Genomic DNA, 22,352 nt, shown 5'->3' with positions numbered 1-22,352 from the left:
GCCCTTATTATATGAAATGCTAAAGGGACTTATATAAGAAAAAGAAGATGAAAAATATGAACAGTGAAAGGACAGCAAACACACAGTTATTAACAACCACACCTAAAACAAAAGCAAACCAAGAGGACAGCTAGATCAGGAGTGGAACCATAGAAATGAAGAACACATGGAGGGTTAGCAACAGGGGAGTGGGAGGAGGAGAAGGGGGGAGAAGGTACAGAGAATAGCATAGGCAGTAGGTAGAAAATAGACAGGGGGGAGGGCAAGAATAGTATGGGAAATATAGAATCTAAAGAACTTGAGACACGTGGTCATAAACTAAAGGGAGGGAATGATGGGGAAGGGGTGTGCAGGGTGGAGGGGAATGAAGGGGGGGTATAGGACAACTGTAATGGCATAATCAATAAAATATACTTTTTTAAAAAGGAGAGAGGTCCTTGTGACTCCCTACATTAAAATAATGTAGGCAAATGCATTGAGAGGGACAAAAACACCAGGAGTGCAAGTGTGTGGCTGTGCCTAACAGTCCCAACTGTTACCTCTTGTATGAACAGTCCCAGGTCCTAGGGTGTTGGTGCAGAGAACTCATTTCAGCCAAAAGAAAAGGATGATGTCAACTGTTACGCATCTCCCCTACCCCCCCACCAAAAAACGCTCGAGAATAAAATCAGTTTCAAGACAAGCTTGCAGGCAGTTTTCTCCCCCACAATAAGTGCATGTGACACCTGGTGGTGGACAGTCGAACGTGCATTCTCTCCTGTTGACTGCACTTACTGAGAAGTCCTGGAGCCAGGAGTCCAACATCTGTAAGCGCACCTCTCCAAGGAGCCGAGAAACACAGGGAAGGAGAGGACACGGAAAAGAGGAAGGAGTGGTTAACTGTAGGGCATCCATGTTGCAGTGTCTGGATGAGTCAAATCGTCCTCCTTTTCATTAATCCTAAATCCCCTATTTCTCTGTCTTATGGGCTTTTTGTGCACCTTCGAATTGGGCACAGAGGAGGACCAGGAAGACAGTAAGTTTTAAGGAGGGAAACAGTTGTTATTGCACTGTTAGGGGTGAGGGAGGTAGTTAGCGAAGTGATGGCTGTAGCCATCAGCTCTAGAACCGTGTCAGATATTCCTGGACCCGCTGGAGAATTTAGTACAGCAAAAGCATGCTGTCTGTCTGTCTGTCTGTCTATCTACGTTTAATCCTCATCTAAGGACATACTTACTGATTGTGGAGAGAGAGGGAAAGAAACATCGATGTGAGAGAGAAATATCAACTGGTTGCCTCTTGTACACGCCCAGACCGGGGACCAAACACCCAACCCAGGCATGTGCCCTGAGAATTGAACCTGCCACCTTGCAGCTTATGGGAAGATGCTCCAACCAACCTATTTAGAACATAAGAATCATCCACGGGGGCGATTGATGATGCAGCTTTCTGGTCCAGCAATCTGGGGTGCGCACAGGGGACTATGGTTACTCTACTAGAATCATATCATCTAACTAGTAACAACTACCACTTTGAAGTGCTTATTGTGTATCAGTAACTGCACTGATCATGTTACATCTCATACAATCCATATAATTCTATAATTTCATCCCCATTTTATAGATGAAGGAACTGAACTTTGAGAAAAGCTATGGACCTGAATGACCATATACTGTTACAAATGTTGGAGCCAGAATTCACCACATGGCCAAAAAGCCCAGGTTCTTCTTTTTTTTTTTAAGAATAAAAAAAAACTTTTTTAGAGAGACGGGAAGGGAGGGAGAAAGAGAGGGAGAGAAACATCAGCGTGTGGTTGCTCCTCATGTGCCCCCACATGGTGACCTGGCCCACAACCCAGGTATGTGCCCTGACTGGGAATTCAACCAGTGACCCTTTGGTTCTCAGGTCTGTGCTCAATCTACTGAGCTATACCAGCCAGGGCAACCCAAGTTCTTCTTAACATTGTTATACTTACTAATGCTTTGATGTAAAGATCTTTGAAATCTATTTGTTTTTTCAACCTCTTAAAGCAAGTTTGAAAGCCACACTCTTCACGTTGATTTAAAAATTGCCTTCTTCTTTCTTAGGAGGCCCTCCCCTCTCTTTGCTGACAAGGAAAAACCTTATTTATTATTCTGCTGACAAGGAGGGTCATCTTCTTTATTCCCCTTCTGTGACTTTGCTCTGGGACGCACAGCCCTGTTCCTTGGTTGCACATCTCTCCACCCTACCCATGCTTTCTCCACTGTAGCCCTGTCCTAACTTTATGCTCCAGGTGGCTTCATCCCCTCCAGGACCCACACACTAAACCTGAAATGCTCAGGAAAGGCCAGCATGGTGGCCCTATGAACTCAGAGACTGCAAGTCACCACATAGGATGGTATGAACATAAAAATTACTAACTAAAAGTGGGTCGTGGCCAGTAGTCACGTCCTAGGCCTGTAGCTTCCTTGACAAAGGTCAGTCTTTACCTTAAGTGAAAAAGATCCCCCCCCTCCTGCCCAGGGCATACCCTCCGCACCAGAGCACGAGACCACAGAAGCCCCTCATGGTACCTTGTTTTCTACATACCGTCTCAGTGTGGTATTACTTGTTAACTAAAAGTATGTGTGTCTCCATTTCACTCTTCATGCAATCTCACATTTCTTGGTTTTGCTTTCTCCTGACTCCCTACCACCAATCTACCACCAATGAATTTCATATAACTCAACTTACCTTTTCTCCTTTTATTTTAATGTGTAAAAATACGAGAGAGGACCCCCCAAACCCAGAATTTATTTGTAAAAAATTGTATATTTATTCTTACATGTTTAGAATTCAGTGACCATCAAAGTACTCTCCATTTGACGCAATATATCTATTGAGATTTTTTCCCCACTGGTCAAAACAGTTTTTGAACTCATTGATTTTAATACCTTTTAGGGCTTCTGCTGTTTGTTTGTTTGTTTGTTTGACCTCTTCCACATCAGCAAAATGTTTCCCCTCCAGGACTTTCTTCATCTGGGGAAACAAACAAAAAACAAGTTGCCAGGGGCAAGATCAAGTGAATGGGGGGAATTGGGCATGGGGGGGGCGTGTCTTTTTTTGGTCAAAAACTGCTGCACACTCAGCATGGTGTGGCCAGGTATGCTTATAAATCACCCATCATGAAATGGGCCAATGTGCAGAGGCTTTAAAAAAATTCACTGAAGCCAAAGGCAGCCTCTCACACCACCACCAACTGGTACTCTGACACAGATGGGTTACCAGAGCCCTCACCTAGCAGGGGAAGCCTGTGCTACAAGGAGCCTGACCCCTACAAGATAATTCCAGTTTTTCCAGGGGTCCACCCCCTCGGAAGCTGCAAAATTGCCATTCTCCAGAGCATTTTCTTAATCTGTTGAGATTTTGCTTCCTGGAAATTGTTGTCAGTTTAGCTCAAATAGACTCACAAAAATTCTCTGTTGGTTTGGATGTTTCTTACGTCCACAAAACCAATTAAAGCCTCCTGCCCTAAGCAGACAGGTAGGGTTAAGACGACCAGATGTAGCAAATAAAATTAGGGGGCATTCAGTTACACTTGAATTTCATTATGTCTCTTACAGTAAAAACCTATTTATTATTCCTGTGAAATTCGAACTTAACAGGGCATCCTGTACTCTACCCGGCAACCCCAGGTAGGGTAGCACCAGCAGAGCAGGGGCTCGGAGGGTTTGCAGTGGGGCACTCCCTGGAAGGAGGCGGCCACCCACCTTCCTGGACCCACCATAAAGCGCCCAGCAGGTGCAGCATGTGCTTCCAGCAGCCAGGCCCCACGTAGCCCCTGCGGAAAGAGGGCCTCGGGTCTTTGCTGGACCCGCGCCAAGGAGTTGGGGGTCATGAACTGGAAAGTGCCAGATGAGCTGAAATATTTGGTGCTTGGCTCTCGAAGACCCCTGAGACCATTGCGTAAGCCACAATCCAGAAGCAGGCCGTCCAACACCAGGATGACGTCCGCTTCCAGCTTCCAAGATGGCGGCGTGGGCCGCGCCTGCGCACTGTCCTCCCCCGGTTCCCCTCCCTCTGGGAGCGCATCCCGCGCTCCTGCGCGCCGCTTTCCCTTCAGTCTGGGCGGTGGTCCCCGTGGCCGCTCGGCACCATGGGGCTTCACTGCTGGTGGCTGGTACTGCTGTGGTTGCTGGCGTGTCCCGCCCGCAGCCAGGAGGGTGAGTGCGGGCTGGGGCTGTGGTTGGGAGGCGGCAGGTGGACGTTCGCAAAATGACCAGGCCAAGTGGAGGACTGTCCGGCTGATGGACTTTTACCTGCGCAAAGGCCCGTAACGCGCGCCTCACCTAGCCTCTTGCGCGCTCTTCTCCCCGCGTCGTCCCGACCTCGCTCCCCTGGTGGCCCCCGTGCGCGTGGTCCGCAGTGGGATCAACGGCAGGGCGGGGAGCCCCAGGTATGACCCAGCCACTCTCAGGCCCCCTCAGCCCAGTACTGGCGGTCGGGTGACTGTGTAGTAGCGCTTATCCGAGCACTTTGTTTTTCTGGGGAGCACTTTGTTATTATGGTAGTAATCATAATGAGCTGGCGTTTGTGCCGCCCTTATTGGGAGCCAGGAGCTGCGCCGGTGCTTTCCATCCTTACCTCATTTAGTCCTCCCGACCCCCGGGCCAGGCTTCGCTCCTACCTCCGTTTTACCGAAGAAGATGTAGCGCTCAGGGAGGCCTATGTCCTCTGCCCGAGTTTGCAGTGCTGGAGGGTGGCCTAGTCTGTCTCTCTGACTTGCAAAGCCTGGGCGTTACTTGGCACGCACCCAGCTCGACCACCTTCTTTTCTTTTAAAGATTTTATTTATTTATCTTTAGAAGGGAAGAGAAGGAGACAGGGAGAGAAATATAAATACATAGTTGCCTCTCATGTGTTCCCTGCTGGGAACTGGCCTGCAATCCAGGCTTGTGCCTTGACTGGGAATCAAACCAGGATTCTTTGGTTCACAGGCCCCTGCTCAATCCACTGAGCAACACAAGCCAGGGCTTGACCACCTTCTTAGGTGGGCCACTCCTGCCCTGGCTGGGATCGCTCTGTGGGTTGGGTGTCGTCCCCATACTAAAGGGTTGAGGGTTCGAGAGTTCAATTCTTTTTAAAATTTTTTATTTTTTAAAGCATATTTTATTGATTATGCTATTACCCCTTTCCTCCTTTATCCCCCCTCCCCCCCCCCCCCAAACCCTCCATCATCTCCCTGCTCTTGAGAGTTTGATTCTTGATCGGGTCACGTGCCTGGGTTGTGGGTTCCATCTCAGTCCGGGGGGCCTACAAGAGGCAACTCATGGGTGTTTCTCACATCTATGTTTCTCTCCCTTTCTTTCGCTCTCTCTAAAATCAACAGTATGTCTTTAGGTAAGGATTCAAAAAAATAAATAAATAAGGCCACTCTAGCTCAGGTTCCACCCCTTCCCACTCCCACCCCAGGGTAACCTGCTGCTTGCCAGGGCATGCTCTCTGGCCCTCAGGGGGGGGCGGGGCAGCCACCCTGGAGGCATGGGTGGTTCCAGCAGTGGAGGCCTTCCTCTAATTGCCTCTTGAGTCCACCCCTTGCAGGCCTGTTCAAGTCCACATCCTTTGGTCTTGCTTGTCATTTGGAACAGGAATGGGCAGTTCTTTCCTTTGTCTGGGTGTTCTGGTGGAGGCAGGGCAGCTGGCTTGCTAAGCAGGGAGAGGAGATTGAGGAATAGTAACATAATCACCATTAATGAAAGTACTCACTGTGAGGCTGCTGCTGTGTTACAAACATCGTTTTATTTAATCTTTATTAAAATTTTTTTTAATTTACTGATTTTAGAGAGAGGAAGGGAGAGGAAGAGAAACATCAATTTGTCGTTCCACTTTTTATGCGTTCATTGGTTGTTTCTTGTATGTGCCCAGACCTGGGATCGAACCTGCAATCTTGGGTATTGGAAGGATGCTTTAATCAACTGAGCTACCTGGCCAGGGCCTCTTATTTAATCTTTAAATGTGTATGAAGTAGATATTGTTATCGTCACCATTTGATAGATGAGAAAGCTGAAACTCAGCATCAATAAAAGTTTTGCCAACATGAAACAACCAGAGATGAGGGGCCACAATTCAAGCCCAGGCCTGTCTGATTTCACAGTGAAATGTCTGTACTGCCCTTCTGTCACTACACTTAACCCCCAGCCTCGAAGAAGGGAAAGCGTGTGCTGGGTATCTTCTCTTTGCCTTCCAGATTGTTCTCAAGCCTTCTCCGCCCTGCTCTGTACCCGGAGTGGCTGCCCTGTCTCTCCTGCCTTCCGGCTTCCCTTGGGTTGGAATGAGGGGAAAGAGAGGTTGGGGTACCGTTCTCTTAGCTTCCTCCCTCAGCGGTTGTCACAGGTAGGCTGTGTCCCTCCACTGACAGTCACAGCTTCTAGAAGTCCGTCCTTGCTTTCTCAAGGTTCTGTGACTGTTTCTGCCTCTGGCCTCAGAAGACCTCTGAGTGGTAACTGGTCTGCTGTCTGCTGTTACTGGCGCTGGAGTTCCTTACTGTTGGTTGTGTTTTCCCTACACCCAGCCCCATGTTGGTGGTCCCTTTATTAAGCTTTCCTCAAATTGCCCAAGTTGAGTGTGCTTTCTGTTTCTTGGCTGATTCAGGGGACTGACTTAGTGTTGCATTCAGTGAGTCTGCTTGGTAGTGAGGGCCATATTCATGTGGACCTGAGGATAACACCAGCCGTGGGTGTTGGGGGCAGTCATTGGTCACCATGGCTGGGCCACGAATGGGGTGGCCCATTTGTGGGGAGGACCTAGGAACCTTCACCAGCTGGGTTTTTTTCAGGGTGGCTGAAAGTCCAAGGCTTTTTTATTTTTAAGTTTTATTTTCCAGTTAGAGTTTACATTCAGTTATTTTGTATTAGTTTCAGGTGTACTGCAGAATGGTGAGACAGTCATATACTTTACAAAATGGTCCCCTTGGTGTTTCAGGTGCCCAACTGGCACTGTATAGAGTTACAATGTTATTGACTCTATTTTCTACGCAGTACTCTCCATCCCTGGGGCCATTCTGTGACAACCAATGTGTAGGTCCCAGTCCCTTCACCTTTTTCACCCAGTCCATTCCAAGGGTTTTTTTTCTGCAAAGGACACCACTGGCAGATTAGCAACTGGAGGTGGCAGCGCTGTCCAGGTGTCCAGGGACGGGAGGTGACTCCCGGCTTCAGTGCCCCCAGGTTTGTCCTTGATAGACAGTCAGCTAGCAGATTCTCACTGAGTGGCCTTCAGGTGCCACACACACCGCTGGGCACTGAGGGTGATGCTGAGCCAGACGGAGAAGCAGGGCCGTCCTCCCAGCTGACAGGGAAGGCAGGCGTTAGTTAAATGACTGCAAATGATTAAGTCAGTTACAAGAGTGGAAAATGCTTCAAGGGGAGTTCCGGGGCATTCCTGGGTGTTGTCATGGGGGGCCCCCCTCTGGTCTGAGGACAAGAGAAGGCAAAGTTCACCTCACACGTGAAGTTCAGGGTGAGAGCTGAAGGATGAGTTGGACTAGCCAGAAGAGGGGCAGAAGGCTTTCCTTGCAGAGAAACTGCCCTCAAGGCAGCTCTGAGGAAGGAGGAGGAGAGCATGAACCTTCAGGGGCCAGAAGTGCCAGTGGCACCAGCCCAGGGTGTGGGCAGAGGCCGCATCACCAGGGGCCTGGCATCCAGGGTCCAGAGTGCAGACTCCCGCACTGGGCCGGCCGGCCGGCCGTGGAACAGGCTTCAGCAGAGGAGTGACACAGTCAGATCCGTCTCTGACTTTCAGTTTCACGTGGGCTGTGAGGAGCACCGGCTGGGAGGGAGTTAGAGGGCCCACCTCGGAGACCAGTTAGGTGGCTGCGGCAGCTGTCGGGGTGAGAGACGGCTGTGGCCGGGGCCGAGGGGTGGCAGTGGGGATGGGAGAAGTGGGTGCATCCAGAATGGATTTCGCAGAGGAATTAACACAACTTAGTCATGGTGCCCGTCCATCTCTTCGAATTGTAAACATCAGTCATATCACCATCATCACTAACATCACTACGGCCATTCATGGAGTCCTACTGTGTGCTAGGGACCGTGCACATCTTTTCCCGTTTCATCTGCACAGTAGCCCTGTGGATTTCTGCGTTCCAGTGGTATTTTGGTGCTCCCACACGTGGCTCCCCTGCCACAGAAGCCATCGTAAAAAACCAAACCAAACCCCGCTGCTGGTAGAGGGCCTCTGAGAAGAGCTGCACAGCCTGAAGGAGCTGGCCTGGGCTGGGCTCCCTGGCAGAGGGGACGTGGCGCCCCCACCCGTGTTCTCCAGACATCTTCCTTGCTGCCAGTAATGCAGTACTTTCACCTCATGGACAGATCAAGCTGCATGCAGCTTGCTGAGGGTTGGAAGCAATCTCTTTAGAAAGTGCATCACCTTGGGAGGGTTCAGTGGCTCTCGAATGGTAGGTCATTTCTGTCTTCGTGTGGAGCAATTCAAGTTTCTTTCTCCCAATACCTAAATGAAAACAGTGGTTCCTGAGGCCATATGACTTTTTTCCTAATCTGTACTGTCTACGTAAACATCTTCATAGGGAGGGAAAAGTACACTCCCGAACTTAAAATGCCAGCCCTTTGCGTCACTTAGACCACCTCTTGCTTTCCTCTGGGGGACAGCTGTCCATTTTTTCGCTGAGGCTGATCAGAGAGAACCAGATTCTAGTTTGTCCCCTGATTTTTTCTTCTCCCGAGGTTCTCCTAGGACACTGGCATTCTCCGTTCAGTCATCGGCCCTGGAATGTTGTTTAGGTTGAGAGAGCTGGTCTCTGTACAGCTGGGGCATTTGGGAGTCAGGCGGCTCTCCAACCGCTCACCCTTTGTCCTTCTCCAGACTTCCCGCCTCTCTGGCTTCGTTTCCTGCTTCGTCTTGTGGAGGATGCAGCAAACACGTTCGTTTGTCTGATTATTCAGGCAGCACATGCTTATCAAACAAAGGCTGCCGAAAGACCTCCAGTGTGGAGCCCACTCCCGCCAAATATCAAGTGCCCTGCGCTGGCCCCCAGCCCTTTCTCCGGGTCATAGTGACAGAGGTGCTTGACCCTCTTCTGTCAAAGCCCCTCCTTGCCACTCCGGCGGCCCTGTACTCAGCCCTGTCTAACCTGTATTGTCACCTCTCCCTCCTGACACACTCTCCCATCAGCTCTATATCTCCTGTCTTAAAAACCAAAACAGATTGAGCGCGGGCCTGTGAACCAGAGGATCGCGGTTTGATTCCCAGTCAGGGCACATGCCTGGGTTGTAGTCCAGTTCCCTGCAGGCCAACTCCCAGCAGGGGACGCACAAAAGGCAACCATACATTGATGTTTCTCTCCCTCTCTCCTTCCCCTCTAAAGATAAATAAAAAAAAAAATAAAAAAAAAAAAACCAAAACAGAAACCTCCCTCAGCCCCTCGCCTGCCCGTAGCAACTACCCTGTTTCTCTTCTCCTTCATTGCTAGACTTTCAGAGAGAATTACATGTATTTATCCATGTAGTTACTTTTTCCAGTGTTCCTCATTCTCATGTGGACCCACATTTCCATCTGTTACCATATTTCTTCTGCTTGAAGGAGTTCTTTAAAATTCTCATCATGAGATCTGCTGGTGATGAATTCTTTCATCTTCTGTATGTATGTATTTATTTGCCTTTGGTTTTTGAAAGGTATTTTTGCTGGCTATAGAATTCTAGGTTTGTAGGTTTTTTCCTTTTGTACTTTATTTTCTTTCCAGTACTTTATAGTTATTATTCTTTCAAATACTTTTTCTGCCCCTCCCCACCCCCACCTTTTATTCTCTTTCAGATACGCCAAATTATCTGTACATTAGACCACTTGAAATTGTCACACGGTTCACTGATGCTCTTAATTTTGGGGGGAGGACACTTTCCCATTGCATGTTTCATTTGGATTGGTTCTGTTGCTGTGCCTTCGCATTCACTACCCTTTTCTTCTGTGATGTTTCATCTGCAATTAATCCCATCCAGTGCAGTTTTCATTTGAGACAATTGTAGTTGTCATCACTGGAAGTATAATTTTTTTAAAAATTTTATGTCTCTATATCTGTTGAATTTTTTGAACTCCTGTTACACAGTTATAATTATGGTTTTAATATCTTTGTCTAATAATTTTTTAAAGATTGTACTCGTTTTTAGAGAGGAAGGGAGGGAGAAAGAGAGAGGGAAAGAATCATTCATGTGAGAGAGAAACATCAATCAGCTGTGTCCCTTGCACACCTCAACCAGGGACCAAACCTACAACCCAAGCATGTGCCCTGACCAGGAATTGAACTGGTGACCTGCTTTGTGGAATGACACCGAGCCATACTTGTCAGGGTCCTTGTCTAATCTGATATTGGTGCAAGTTCTGGGTCACTTTCAACTAGTTGATTATTCACGTCATTCTGGGTCATTTTCCTGCTTCTTTGCCTGAAAATCATTGGTTGGATGCTAGAGATGAATTTTACCTTGATGGATATTTTAGTATCCCTATAAATGTTCTTGAGTCTTGTTCTGCAGTACAGTTAAGGTCAACCTCTGAAAGTTAAACTGCTGAAAACAATTTGACCCATGCTTTTAAAGTTTGTTAAGTGGGAGCAGAGCTGTGCTTACTCTGGGGTTACTTGTGCTCCACTACTAAGGCGAGTCCTTTGTGTGCTCTGCCCAGTGCCCCACGAAATAGGAGATTTTTCGGTCCAGCTGCTGGGTACAGGTGCTATTTGCAGCTCTGTGTGAATGTTGGGTACTGTTACCTCTAATCCTTTTGGGTGGTTCTTCCCCAGCTTTGGAGAGTTCAGCCATGTGCATGCGCTGACCAGCGTACTCCAGGGGACCCTCTGCAGATCTCCGGAGTCTGTGCTCTGCAGCCCCTCCGTCCTCAGAATTCTCTCCTGCAAACCCGAGCTTCCGCGATCTCCGACCCTCAGCTCCATTCCCTCCTCACCTCAGTGAGTCCACCGGGCGCCACGTGTTTCCCCTCCCCCATGCTGAGGTGAGGACACCCTTGGGCAGGAAGCTGTTTCAGTGGCAGGGCTCGCCTCATTTGCTTGACTGTTTCCTGGGATCACTGTCCTTTTTTCCTGACGACTAGTCTTCTGAAACTGTTGTTTCACACATTTGACTGTTTTTTGGGTTACTTTAGGAGAAAAGGTAAATCTGGTCCCTGTTCTCTGTTACTCCATTATAGCCAGAAGCGGCGGGATGTTTTTGAATCACTGAATGAACCTGCCAATCTCTATGGGAATATTTTTTAAGACCTTGTACGAACGTGCATACCTTAGGGAGCTCCCAGACCCCTGCCCAACTCTGAGGCTAGTTGGTCATTCATAATCTGGCGACATGCTGGTGGCTTGGCAGAGCTCATTCCCCAGCTGGTGGTTCCCCAGCCACAAGGCGAGCCCGTGTGAGTACAGCGGGGCTCCTTGGTCCCCTCTAGTCAGTGTCTGGTACAGAGTCTGGTAGCTATTGAGTCAGTGAGGGTTGGAGGGCAGGAGTCTTTGTGGCAGAGGTGAGCGCAGGTTGCCAAACAGACATACAGGCCTGCCCGGGACTCTCTCCTTGTCCGAGCATGTTACCCAGGCCCCAGCTTGTGGCTGCAGAGTGGGAGGAGGGTTTCCTTTTCTCCTTGCTGCCACTCCTGCACCCGGCTCTGCCGCTTGCTAGCTGTGTGCCATTGGGCACTGTGCTGTACCTCTCTGTGCCCCTTTGCTTGGTCATCTGTTCAGTGGGGCTGATGGCCTTTGTCCTGCCCGTCTCACAGAACTATTATGATGTGTGCAACAGTGCTTTGCCATACTAGTCTTTTATAGAGCCATCATCATTTTCTTGGATATTCTCATCAAACGAAATGTTAAAATGTTTGTATTATATTTTCACAATTGGATATCGTTACTGAAGTGCTTTTGTTTATAATTCACATGGCAAGTAGAGGGTTTTGCTGGAAGGTATGTATTTGTCCACTTATTTATTTACTTTTGACTTAAAAATTATTTTAAAAAAATGATTCAAATTTATTTATTAAAATACACTTTATTGATTATGCTATTACAGTTGTCCCATTTCCCCCCCTTATTCCCCTCCACCCTGCACACCCCCTCCCACCTGCATTCCCCCTCTGTAGTTCATGTCCATGGGTTGTCCGTATAAGTTCTTTGGCCTCTACATTTCCTGTACTATTCTTAACCTCCCTCTCTCTATTTTCCACCTACTGTTTATGCTACTTATTTCCTGTACCTTTTCCCCCCTCTCTCTTCCTCCCACTCCCCCACTGATAAACCTCCATGTGATCTCCATTTCTGTGGTTCTGGTCCTGTTTTACTTGTTTGCTGAGTTTTTTTGTTTTTTTTAGGTTCAGTTGTTAATAGCTGTGACTTTGTTGTCATTTTACTGTTTATATTTTTTATTTTCTCTTTCTTAGATAGGTCCCTTTAACATTTTATATAATAGGGGCTTGGTGATGATGAACTCCTTTAACTTGACCTTATCTGAGAAGCACTTTGTCTGCTCTTCCATTCTGAATGAAAGCTTTGCTGGATAGAGCAATCTTGGATGTAGGTCTTTGGATTTTATGACTTGGGATACTTCTTTCCAGCCCCTTCTTGCCTGTAAGGGTTTTTTTGAGAAATCAGCTGACAGTCTGATGGGCATTCCGTTGTAGATAACTGTCTCCTTTTCTCTTGCTGCTTTGAAAATTTTCTCCTTATCTTTATGTTAGGTAATGTAATGATGATATGCCTTGGTGTGTTCCTCCTTGGGTCCAGCTTCTTTGGGACTCTCTGAGCTTCTTGGACTTCCTGAAAGTCTATTTCCTTTGCCAGATTGGGGAATTTTTCCATCATTATTTGTTCAAATGAATTTTCAGTTTGTTGCTACTCCTTTTCCCCTTCTGGTACCCCTGTGATTTGGATATTGGAACATTTAAAGATGTCCTGGAGGTTCCTAAGTCTCTCCTCATTTTTTTGAATTCTTGTTTCTTCATTCTGTTTTGGTTGAATGTGTCTTTCTTCCTTCTGCTCCAGACTGTTGATTTGAGTCCTGGTTTCCTTCCTGTCACTGTTGGTTCCCTGTAGATTTTTCTTTATTTCACCTAATGCAACCTTCATTGCTGCCTGGGTGTTTTGTATGCTGTTGAAGTGCCCAGTGAGTTCCTGGGCATCCTGATCACCAGTGCTTTGAACTGTGCATCTGATAGGTTGGCTATCTCTTTGTTGCTTAGTTGTATTTTTTTCTGGAGCTTTGATCTGTTCTTTCATTTAGGCCATTTTTTTGCACCTTATGTAGTAAGGGGCGGAGCTTTAGGTATTCACCAGGGTGGGGCAACCCACATCACTGCGTTGTGACACTGTACGTCGGGAGGGGTCCAGAGGGAACAATGGCATTGCTCTGTTCTCTCTCAGTTTTCAGTCACTTCCCCTTCTACCCATAAGAAAACTGGGCCCTTCTAGTGCTGATTCCTGTGTGGGTAGGTTTGTGTGCGTTCTAGGACCCTGTGCATCTCCCCAACGAACTCCTGTGAGGCTGGGAGTTTCTCCTGCTGCTGCTGCTGCTGCAACCCCCACAGGTGTTTTCAGTCAGAGGTTTGAGGCTTTATTTCCCCAGGCTGGAGCCCTGGGTTGTGTGGTCTGTCTCGTTCCTCAGTTGTTCCTCCTGGTTTATCTGCACGTGAATGTGGGGCCACCTGCTCCACAATCTGCCATCTTGCTGGGTCCGCCAGCCACTGCCTTGCCACAAGTCCTCTCTGCCCAGCTGCCCATCTCTGCCCCTCCTACCGGTCTGTATGAATGTTTCTTCTTTAACTGCTTGGTTGTTGGACTTCCATACAGTTCAATTTTCTGGCAGTTCTGGTTGTTTTTTACTTTTAAATTTGTTGTCCTTCTTTTGGTTGTGTGAGGAGGCACAGTGTGTCTACCTACGCCTCCATCTTGGCTAGAAGTCCAAATCTGTATTTATTTTTAGAGAGGGAGGAAGGGAGAAAGAGAGGGAGAGAAACGTGCAAGGGAAACACTGATTGGTTGCCTCTCACACGCTCCTAACTGGGGACCTGGCCAGAGAGAAAGAGAGTGAGTGAGTCTGCAGCCTTGGTGTGTCGGGATGATGCGCTGACCCATTGAGTTGCCTGCCCAGGGCTTGTCCCTTGTTTATTTAGCATTTATTAATCTAGTACTTCCTTGAGACTTTCTTCAGGGCCTGGAGAATGGTTGAGGGTCCTCTGTTAGTTTAATGGGAAGGATAGCTTTTTTTCTCTGTATGGAAAATGTCATATTTAAGGAGAATCTTTTGGGTTTATGTGTTTGGAAGCTGAATATGACTGTGAACATACTGGCATGTTTTGGTTGCAGAGAAGAAACATGGCGACTTATGGTCAGAGGATCAGCAGCCCCCCCCACTCCACGTGGGGGCTGTGTACATGAGCGAAGAGGAGCCTTCACATGGCCTGATGGGCCCAGACGTGTCAGCAGAAGAGGCCGGGGCAGTGCTGGGGCTGGACGCTGAAGGCGACCGCGTGGTGATGCTGTCTGTGGTTCCTGGGGAAGCCGAGGGCAAACGGACCTTGGAGCCCAGCGATGGCACCTGCAGGGCTGGAGGGAACGAGGACTCTCGGTGCAGCCTCCGGGAGCACCTCTTTTCTCTCGATAGTGCTGGAGCCAACTTCCCGGACAGGGAAGAGGAGGATTACCCGGAGCCAGAAGGAGCTGAACCCGACGCAGCCCCTGCCGAGGACTCCAATCACACGGACAGCCAGAAATCCCCCAAGGTCAACTGCGAGGAGAGAAACGTCACTGGAATCGAAAATTTCACCCTGAAAATTTTGAATATGTCACAGGTAAGAAAAAATGATTTAGTGCTTTTCTCCTTTTCAGCACATTGATATCATGATTCAAGATTCTTGATCAGCTTTCAGATGGAGGGTGGTAATCTTGATCCTGTTGAAAGTAGGATAGTGGTCAGTGGCTGAGTCAGTGAGGATGGACTTGGCTCTCTGCAATCTTTGTAGGGAAAGGGGGAGAAGTAACTAGTGTCTGTTACGCTTTTGGGGGTAGTCTGACCACCAGGGCCCATGACAGAAATCCCAGTGGACATTAGAATCATAACAGACTTCCGCCAAGATGGAGGCATAGGTGGAAACACTGTGCCTTCTCCCACAACCAAGTTTGAACACAACAAAGGCTTGGAGAACTAGGGCACACCCAAAGACCAGAAAACGGAATTATATGGAAGTCTGACAACTACGAACCGTTCAACGGGACGGTAAGAGAAGCGGAGCCAGCAGCGGAGCTGGGTCGGGCAGGACAGATCCCCCGACCTAGGCCTGCAGGCAGCCTGGAACCAGTCGGGGTGTGGGGCAGACTGACCGAGGTCGCACATTTGCGCACAGTGAGACAGACCACACAGGCCCCAGGGGGCGAACCCAGTGGTGGAGGGCTGACGGCGGTGGCACACTTGCGTGCAGTGGAATGAAACTCGTGGGCCTGGTGACGGTGGTGGCTGCGGCGCCGGGACCGTGGCGGCAGGCAGCAGGCGGCAGACGGGAAGCCATTGTCCCTCTTTGACCCCGCCCCCACATACAACGTCACAACCCAGCGACTTAGTTGCCCTGTTCTAGTGAACACTTTAGGGCTCTGATCCTGCTATGGAACAGGCACGAACAGCCCAAAAGATGGTGCAAGAAGAACTCAAAGTCCCAGAGCCAATAACTCTTAAGCTACCGAGAAATTGCCAGCCTCTCAGAAGCACAATTCAAGACACTATTTATCAGGATGCTCACAGAACTGGCAGATTATAGTCACAAATTAGAGGAACATAGTCACAAATTAGAGGAACATATGAAGGCTAAACTAATTGAAATGAAGGGAGATGCACAGGAAACCAATAGTGATGGAAAGGAAACTGGGACTCAAATCAATGGAATGGACCAGAAGGAAGAACAAAACATCCCACCAGAAAGGAATGAAGAAATGAGAATTCAAAAAAATGAGGAGAGGCTTAGGAACCTCCAGGACATCTTTAAACGTTCCAACATCCGGATTATAGGGGTACCAGAAGGGGGAAAGAAACAGCCACGAGTGGAAAACGTATTTGAACAAATAATAAAGGAGAACTTCCCCAGTCTGGCAAAGGAAATAGACTTCCAGGAAATCCAGGAAGCTCAGAGAGTGCCAAAGAAGTTGGACCCAAGAAGGAACACACCAAGGCACATCATAATTACATTAGCCAAGACCAAAATGAAGGAGAGAATCCTAGAAGCAGCAAGGGATAAGGGGACAGTCACCTACAAAGGAGTACCCATCAGACTGTCAGCGGATTTCTCAAAAGAGACCTTACAGGCAAGAAGGGGCTGGAAAGAAGTATTCCAAGTCATGAAATCCAAAGACCTACAGCCAAGATTGCTTTATCCAGCAAAACTTTCATTTAGAATGGAAGGACAGATAAAGTGCTTCTCAGATAAGGTCAAGTTCAAGGAGTTCATCATCACCAAGCCCTTATTATATGAAATGCTAAAGGGACTTATATAAGAAAGAGATGATGAAAAATACCAACAGTGAAAGGACAGCAAACACACAGGTATTAACAACCACACCTAAAAGAAAAGCAAACCAAGGGGACAGCTAGATCAGGAGTGGAACCATAGAAATGAAGAACACATGGAGGGTTAGAAATGGGGGTGGGAGGGGAAGAAGGGGGGAGAAGGCACAGAAAATAGCATAGATGGTAGGTAGAAAATAGATAGGGGGGAGGGCGAGAATAGTGGGGGAAATATAGAATCTAAAGAACTTGAGACACGTGGTTATAAACTAAGGGGGGGAGAATGGTGGGGGAGGGAGTGTGCGGGTGGAGGGGAATGAAGGGGGGGAATAGAACAACTGTAATGGTATAATCAATAAAATATATTTTTAAAAAAAGAATCATAACAGAAGCCACTTAAAAAATCTGGATTGTGAGTCCAGTGTTTATTCTCGAGTGACTGCCTGGACAGTTGTCCCAAACCAAGCCATGTGCTCCTAGTTGGGTAGACAGTGACTCCCCAGAGAACACACAGGTGAGGAGGACTGACCGTTTTCCGTCAGATCGTTACGTCAGGCAGCAGCACGAGTACGGGGAGGTCCGTGCTCTGGAAGCTGTGACTGCTTCTCTTACAGGAGGGCACGTAAGGCGTGTCGGGCCCACGGAGCCCCTCTAAGAGCAGGGTCAGCTCTGGCCTCACACCCTGCCCTTAGGGCCTGGTCAGCACCGTGCCAAGCTCTGTGGGACTTGTCACAGGTGGGACAGGTGTCTCACACATGACCAGGAGTGGCATGAAGGAGAGAGCACTGTAATGTGGTAGATGAAAGATTTTAATTTATTTTTAGAGAGAGGGAAAGGAGGGAAGGAAGGGAGAGAAACTTCAATGTGTGAGAGACACATCAATCAGTTGGCTCTTGCTTGCCTCCAACAGGGGGCCTGGCTTGCAATCCCCTGACTGGGGATCGAACCGAAGACCTTTTGGTTTGCAGGCCAGCACTCAATCCACTGAGCCACGCCAGCCAGGGTGGTGCACTTTTGACTTGAACTAACCTTTGGCCAAATACATTGATCCAACTGCTTAGTATAGACTTGAATGTACTGAGATGATCATTTGGGCCTGAGATCACGGTGCTTTCATAATGCCATCGGATTGTGTGAAATGCAGAACTCAAGGGCTGGGATGGTGGCCTGTGCCCTGCGAGTACCTTAGTATTTGAATGGACAAATGATGAAAAATATTTAAGTGGCTCTACAGTAATATTAAGAAAGCCTAGAGGAAAGTTTATAACTTGTCATTTGATAGTACTTTTCTGCTGATTGATGCGGTGGATGCAGTGGTTCAAAATGCAGAAGGTTTTAAGGAGTACACTACAGTCCCCCTCCCACCCCTGCTCCCCGCCTTTCCCTGGAGGCAGCAGTGTTTCCTGTTGCCTGGGTGTCCTTCCAGAAAAGGTACATTGACCGCTGACTTTAACTCTTGTTTCTTTTACTGTAGGACCTTATGGACTTTCTAGACCCCAACGGCAGTGACTGCACGCTAGTCCTGTTTTACACCCCTTGGTGCCGATTTTCTGCCAGTTTGGCTCCTCATTTTAACTCTCTGCCCCGGGCATTTCCAGCTCTTCATTTTCTGGCCCTGGATGCGTCTCAGCATAGCAGGTATCTTCCCTCTGTCGGTCTCCGACTTGCCTGTTGGGGTGACAGTGGCAGTTACTTGGAGGCGGTGATCAGTTGGGTGCAAAGCAGAGGAGGTGGCCTGAGCAGAGAGCCGGCAAGTGTGAGTGAGGGGTGAGGGGTGTCAGCTGACTGAGGAAGCTGAGCTGCCTCTCTGGAGGCCCCTTTGGGGGAGGGAGAACTGTCTGTGTGGCGGAGGTGGCTCTGCCTGATGCCAGGGGAGGGGCCGAGAACCTGCTAGGACCTCAGCCAGAACCAAGGAGCAGAGTCGGATCACAGGCAGGGTCTCCCTTTTCAACTTTCGTCTGCAGTTTAGGTGCCCAGCCCTGACAGCACAGCTCTCGGCAGCTCCATTCAGTGTTTATTTACGATTTTTATTTCTTTTTTCTTCTCTTTCTTTCCCTTACATTTATTTTTGCATGAATATTCCTTACTAGACATTCAGTAAATTAATTCAGTGAATTCAGGTTAATAATCCACTGTTAATTCAGGTTTTCTGACTTTCTCTCAGCCTTTCTACCAGGTTTGGCACGGTGGCTGTTCCTAACATCCTGTTATTTCAAGGAGCTAAACCGATGGCTAGATTTAACCACACAGACCGAACACTGGAGACACTGAAAATCTTCATTTTCAACCAGACAGGTACGTAGAAGTAATGTGCTGTAGACCAAGATGTGTTATTGTTGGGGGGTGTGCTTTCTGTGGGCTCCGGCCTGCTGTCACCCCTAAGTGAAGGGTTCAAGATCGCCGTGAGAAGCGAGACTCGTCTTCTAGTAACTCGTGTGCCTGCTCAATGTCTCCCAGCCAGCATGCCCTGAATAGATGATTTTCATATGATTCAAGACATCTTTTAAAAAAATGGACAGGTTTATTCAGACAATTTGCATACCATACACCTGTAGATACATTTTTGTTTTTTACTTATTTTTAATTTTTTAAACATTTTTAAAGATTTTATTTTATTTATATTTAGAGAGAGAGGAAGGGAAAGAGAGAAACATCAATGTGTGGTTGCCTCTTGTGTGCCCCCGACTGGGAACATAGATACCTTTTTAAATCCATTTTTCATTTGAGTACAATATTTACACAAAAATACGCATCCGTCAATAGTGAGCTGAGTGAGGAACTTTCACAAATCGAACACCTGGGTCACCAGCACTCAGACCCAGAAGGAGACCACCACCGGCCTGCCTCGAGGACTGCTGCTCCGGCCTCCCCCGGGGCCACCACCATCTTGACTCCTGACATCAGACTCGTGTGGCCTGTTTTTGAACTTGGTATCATTAGAGGCAAAGTATGGGTTGTCTGTCTGTCTGGCTCATTTCACTCCCCATTATGTCCGTGGGATCCATCTGCACTGTTGTGTATGGTTGTGCAATGTTTTTTGTTCCTGGATAGCATTCCATGTATTAACCCATTTGCAGGTGCTATTTTAATTCCTTAATATTTGCCAAACCAGATGGCCTTATTTTTTACTCTGTAAAAGTTTGAGCATTGTATATTGAAGAAATTTCCTTCATTACGAAAGTCTGCTCCACAAAAGGTTTAACACCTCAATAATGAGCATCCATCTTCTTCCCGAAGTATATTCCCTGGAAGTAAATACAAATCATAACACACCTTCCATATATGTTAAGTTGCATGTAATTACTGGTAATCTGACACTGAAGAACGAAGAGCTGAGTGGCCTCTCAGAAGGCTCTGCACCAGGCGCTTGGCTGTTTCAGGTCTTGCCACTCGGATTGACGGGGGGTGGGGGGGGGGTCTGTTTTGTTCAGTGTTCTAAAGAAAACAGGATACAAATGAAATCAGTAATCACCAATCCCAATTGTTGCTTGTGCTAACAATTCTTTTAGTAGCTTCATTTAAGAGCATTTTGAAATAAGGACAAGGATACAAAAAAAAAGAAAGAAAAAAACTAAAAGCATTTTGAATTTACCTTCTGTAGTCTCCTGAGAGTAGCGTCACTAGTTACTTGTTGAACGTGGGCCTCTAAAGAGAACAGGCCCTGCCTGGTCAGTAGCCCGGTGGTTGGAGCAGCACCCCGCTACACCAAGGTGGCGGGTTTGATCCCTGGTGAGGACACGCACGAGAAGCAACAAGTGACTGCATAGATAAGTGGACCAACAAATTAATGTTTCTCTTTCTCCTCCTTCCTCTCCCTCTAAAAATTAATAAAAATAGAGAACAAAAGACAGCTCTTAACATCTTAAGAACTCACAGAAATTCTAGTGTTTTAGTTAGAACAGCTGCATGGATCCCTGTCCCTTTGACGTGGTGGGGAGAAGGCAAATCATAAACGACACAGACCCGTCCAGATAGGGCAGCAGTGGCGGTTAGGGCTGCATGTCGTTCTGTGTGTCATGCAGAATACTTCAGAAAGGTCCTTAGTGGTGTGTTTTCTGTCTGATTGGAAACAAGTGATTTCTCTTGCAGGTATAGAAGCCAAGAAGAATGTGGGGGTAACTCAAGCTGACCAAGTAGGCCCTCTTCCCAGCACGACGACAAAAAATGTGGACTGGTTGCTTGTATTTTCCCTATTCTTTTTAACTAGTTTTGTTATGTATGCTGCCATTCGAACTGAGAACATTCGGCGGCTCATTCCAGGACAGGAGCAGGAGCACGCGGAGTAGGGATGGCGTGACGGTGGAAAGTGGAATTTCAGTCCTTCGTTTCAGAAATGAATGCTGCAATTTCATACATTTTCTCTCTCCAGTGAAGAGCTGACTTACAACTGCAGTCAAAGAATCATGCATTCGTTGAACTGTTCAATGTATACAAAATTATAAACTGGTGTTTTAACTAGTATTTCAATAAAACAATGCAAAAATATCCAGTAGACTTCACTCTTCTTGTTTTTACTACCAGAACATAATCCAGTATTTTTCTTTTTTAAAGATTTTATTTTTTTTAGACAGAAGGGGAGGGAGGAAGAGAGGGAGAGAAACATCGATGGGTTGGTTGCTTCTCACATGCCCCAGGCCAGGTAATCCAGTATTTTAAGGGAATGGTCCAGTTTGAAATGTGAAGATGGATTCTGGTGGAATAAGTAGAACAATCTGATAACTATATAAAAGGCAGAAACAGGACTTTCTGATGAGTTTTAGAAAACTCTTGACTCCTGAATGTCTAAGAAGGTGGGGTTTTCTGTTCATTTGCAGGTGCGCTCTCACACTTGACGAGGAGAGTGTTGTGATGGGAAGAAGAAACCAGACTTGCTAAGTGTGACCTTACAAGTAGCAACTGATGGGAAAACAGCCAAATACCCCTTCGTCTGGGACCTCCAACTTCACAGACAGAATTTGAAGTGGTCAAAGAAGTGTTTTCTGAGTAAGGCAGATGCTGGAAGGAATTACACTGAAGCTTCTTCAGCTTCAGTTCTGTGCTACTGCATTAAGTGAACCTTAAAATGTGAGTTAGCACTGTGCGACGTTTAGTGAGAGCCAAAAGAAATAAAAGCACTGTTCTTGCCCACAAGTTGATTCTAGTCTAGTTTTAAGACATGTAGAAAACACATGTGTAATTTATACAAACTTTTTGAAGAGCTTTTCTAAAAGATCTCTTAAATTCAGATATGACAGCTGATTACATGATGATAAGTAGCTTTTATACGGATTGCTTCTAGTGTTTGAGAGAGTAGTTCATTTCACAAGGCACCCTAAATCCTATGGAAATAGAACCTTAGATGAGTCTTCTCAGAGTTATATTGGATGAGTTTAAAACTTCACGTCTCGTGGATAGCTATGGCTGGGGCAGGCACGGGCACCAGGGCTCCACGGCTCAGAACAGTCCCGTTGCTATTTCCACTTTACGAAGGAGCAAACCGAGGTACACGGAGGGCGAACTGCCTGCTGAGGTCACATGCATAGTAAGTTGATGAAACTGGGATTTCAATTTTCACATGTATCTGTACTTACAGGGAAAAAACTCCTAGTAACTCTGTCTCTTATAATAACCAACCCTTGCATATTACTGTGTGGGTGTGTGTGTAAAGGGCTATTTTGAGTGCTTTACATGCCATTTCATTTGTCTGTACAATAGCTCCATGAGACTGGCACTACTACTTAATCTCGTCTCACTGGAGAGAGAACGAGGCCCCAAATCACTTGCCCTTGGTTATGCAGGTTCCAGTGGGCGGACCCAGCCCGACCCAAGCATTGTGGAATGGTGCCCTGCCCCACCTCTGTGCCTGGCCTCCGAGATCATGGTATGTCTC

The 22,352-nt window shown here is 47.4% G+C and overlaps 1 protein-coding gene across 1 annotated transcript; it reads left to right on the top strand.

Moving 5' to 3' along the window:
* The first annotated feature begins 3,090 nt into the window (after nucleotides 1-3,090).
* On the top strand, nucleotides 3,091-20,966 carry TXNDC15 (thioredoxin domain containing 15). Its single transcript, XM_037059543.1, is given in 6 exon segments — nucleotides 3,091-3,103; nucleotides 3,861-4,163; nucleotides 14,299-14,783; nucleotides 17,958-18,121; nucleotides 18,648-18,778; nucleotides 20,573-20,966. Coding segments are annotated over 6 exon segments (1,293 nt in total). The 3' UTR covers nucleotides 20,770-20,966.
* Nucleotides 20,967-22,352: the final 1,386 nt, after the last annotated feature.

The sequence above is a fragment of the Sturnira hondurensis genome, unplaced genomic scaffold (assembly GCF_014824575.4).
Source record: "Sturnira hondurensis isolate 20B ecotype Veracruz unplaced genomic scaffold, ASM1482457v3 Scaffold0011178, whole genome shotgun sequence".
Classification (NCBI taxonomy): domain Eukaryota; kingdom Metazoa; phylum Chordata; class Mammalia; order Chiroptera; family Phyllostomidae; genus Sturnira; species Sturnira hondurensis.
This window is presented reverse-complemented; position numbering and strand designations above follow the sequence as displayed.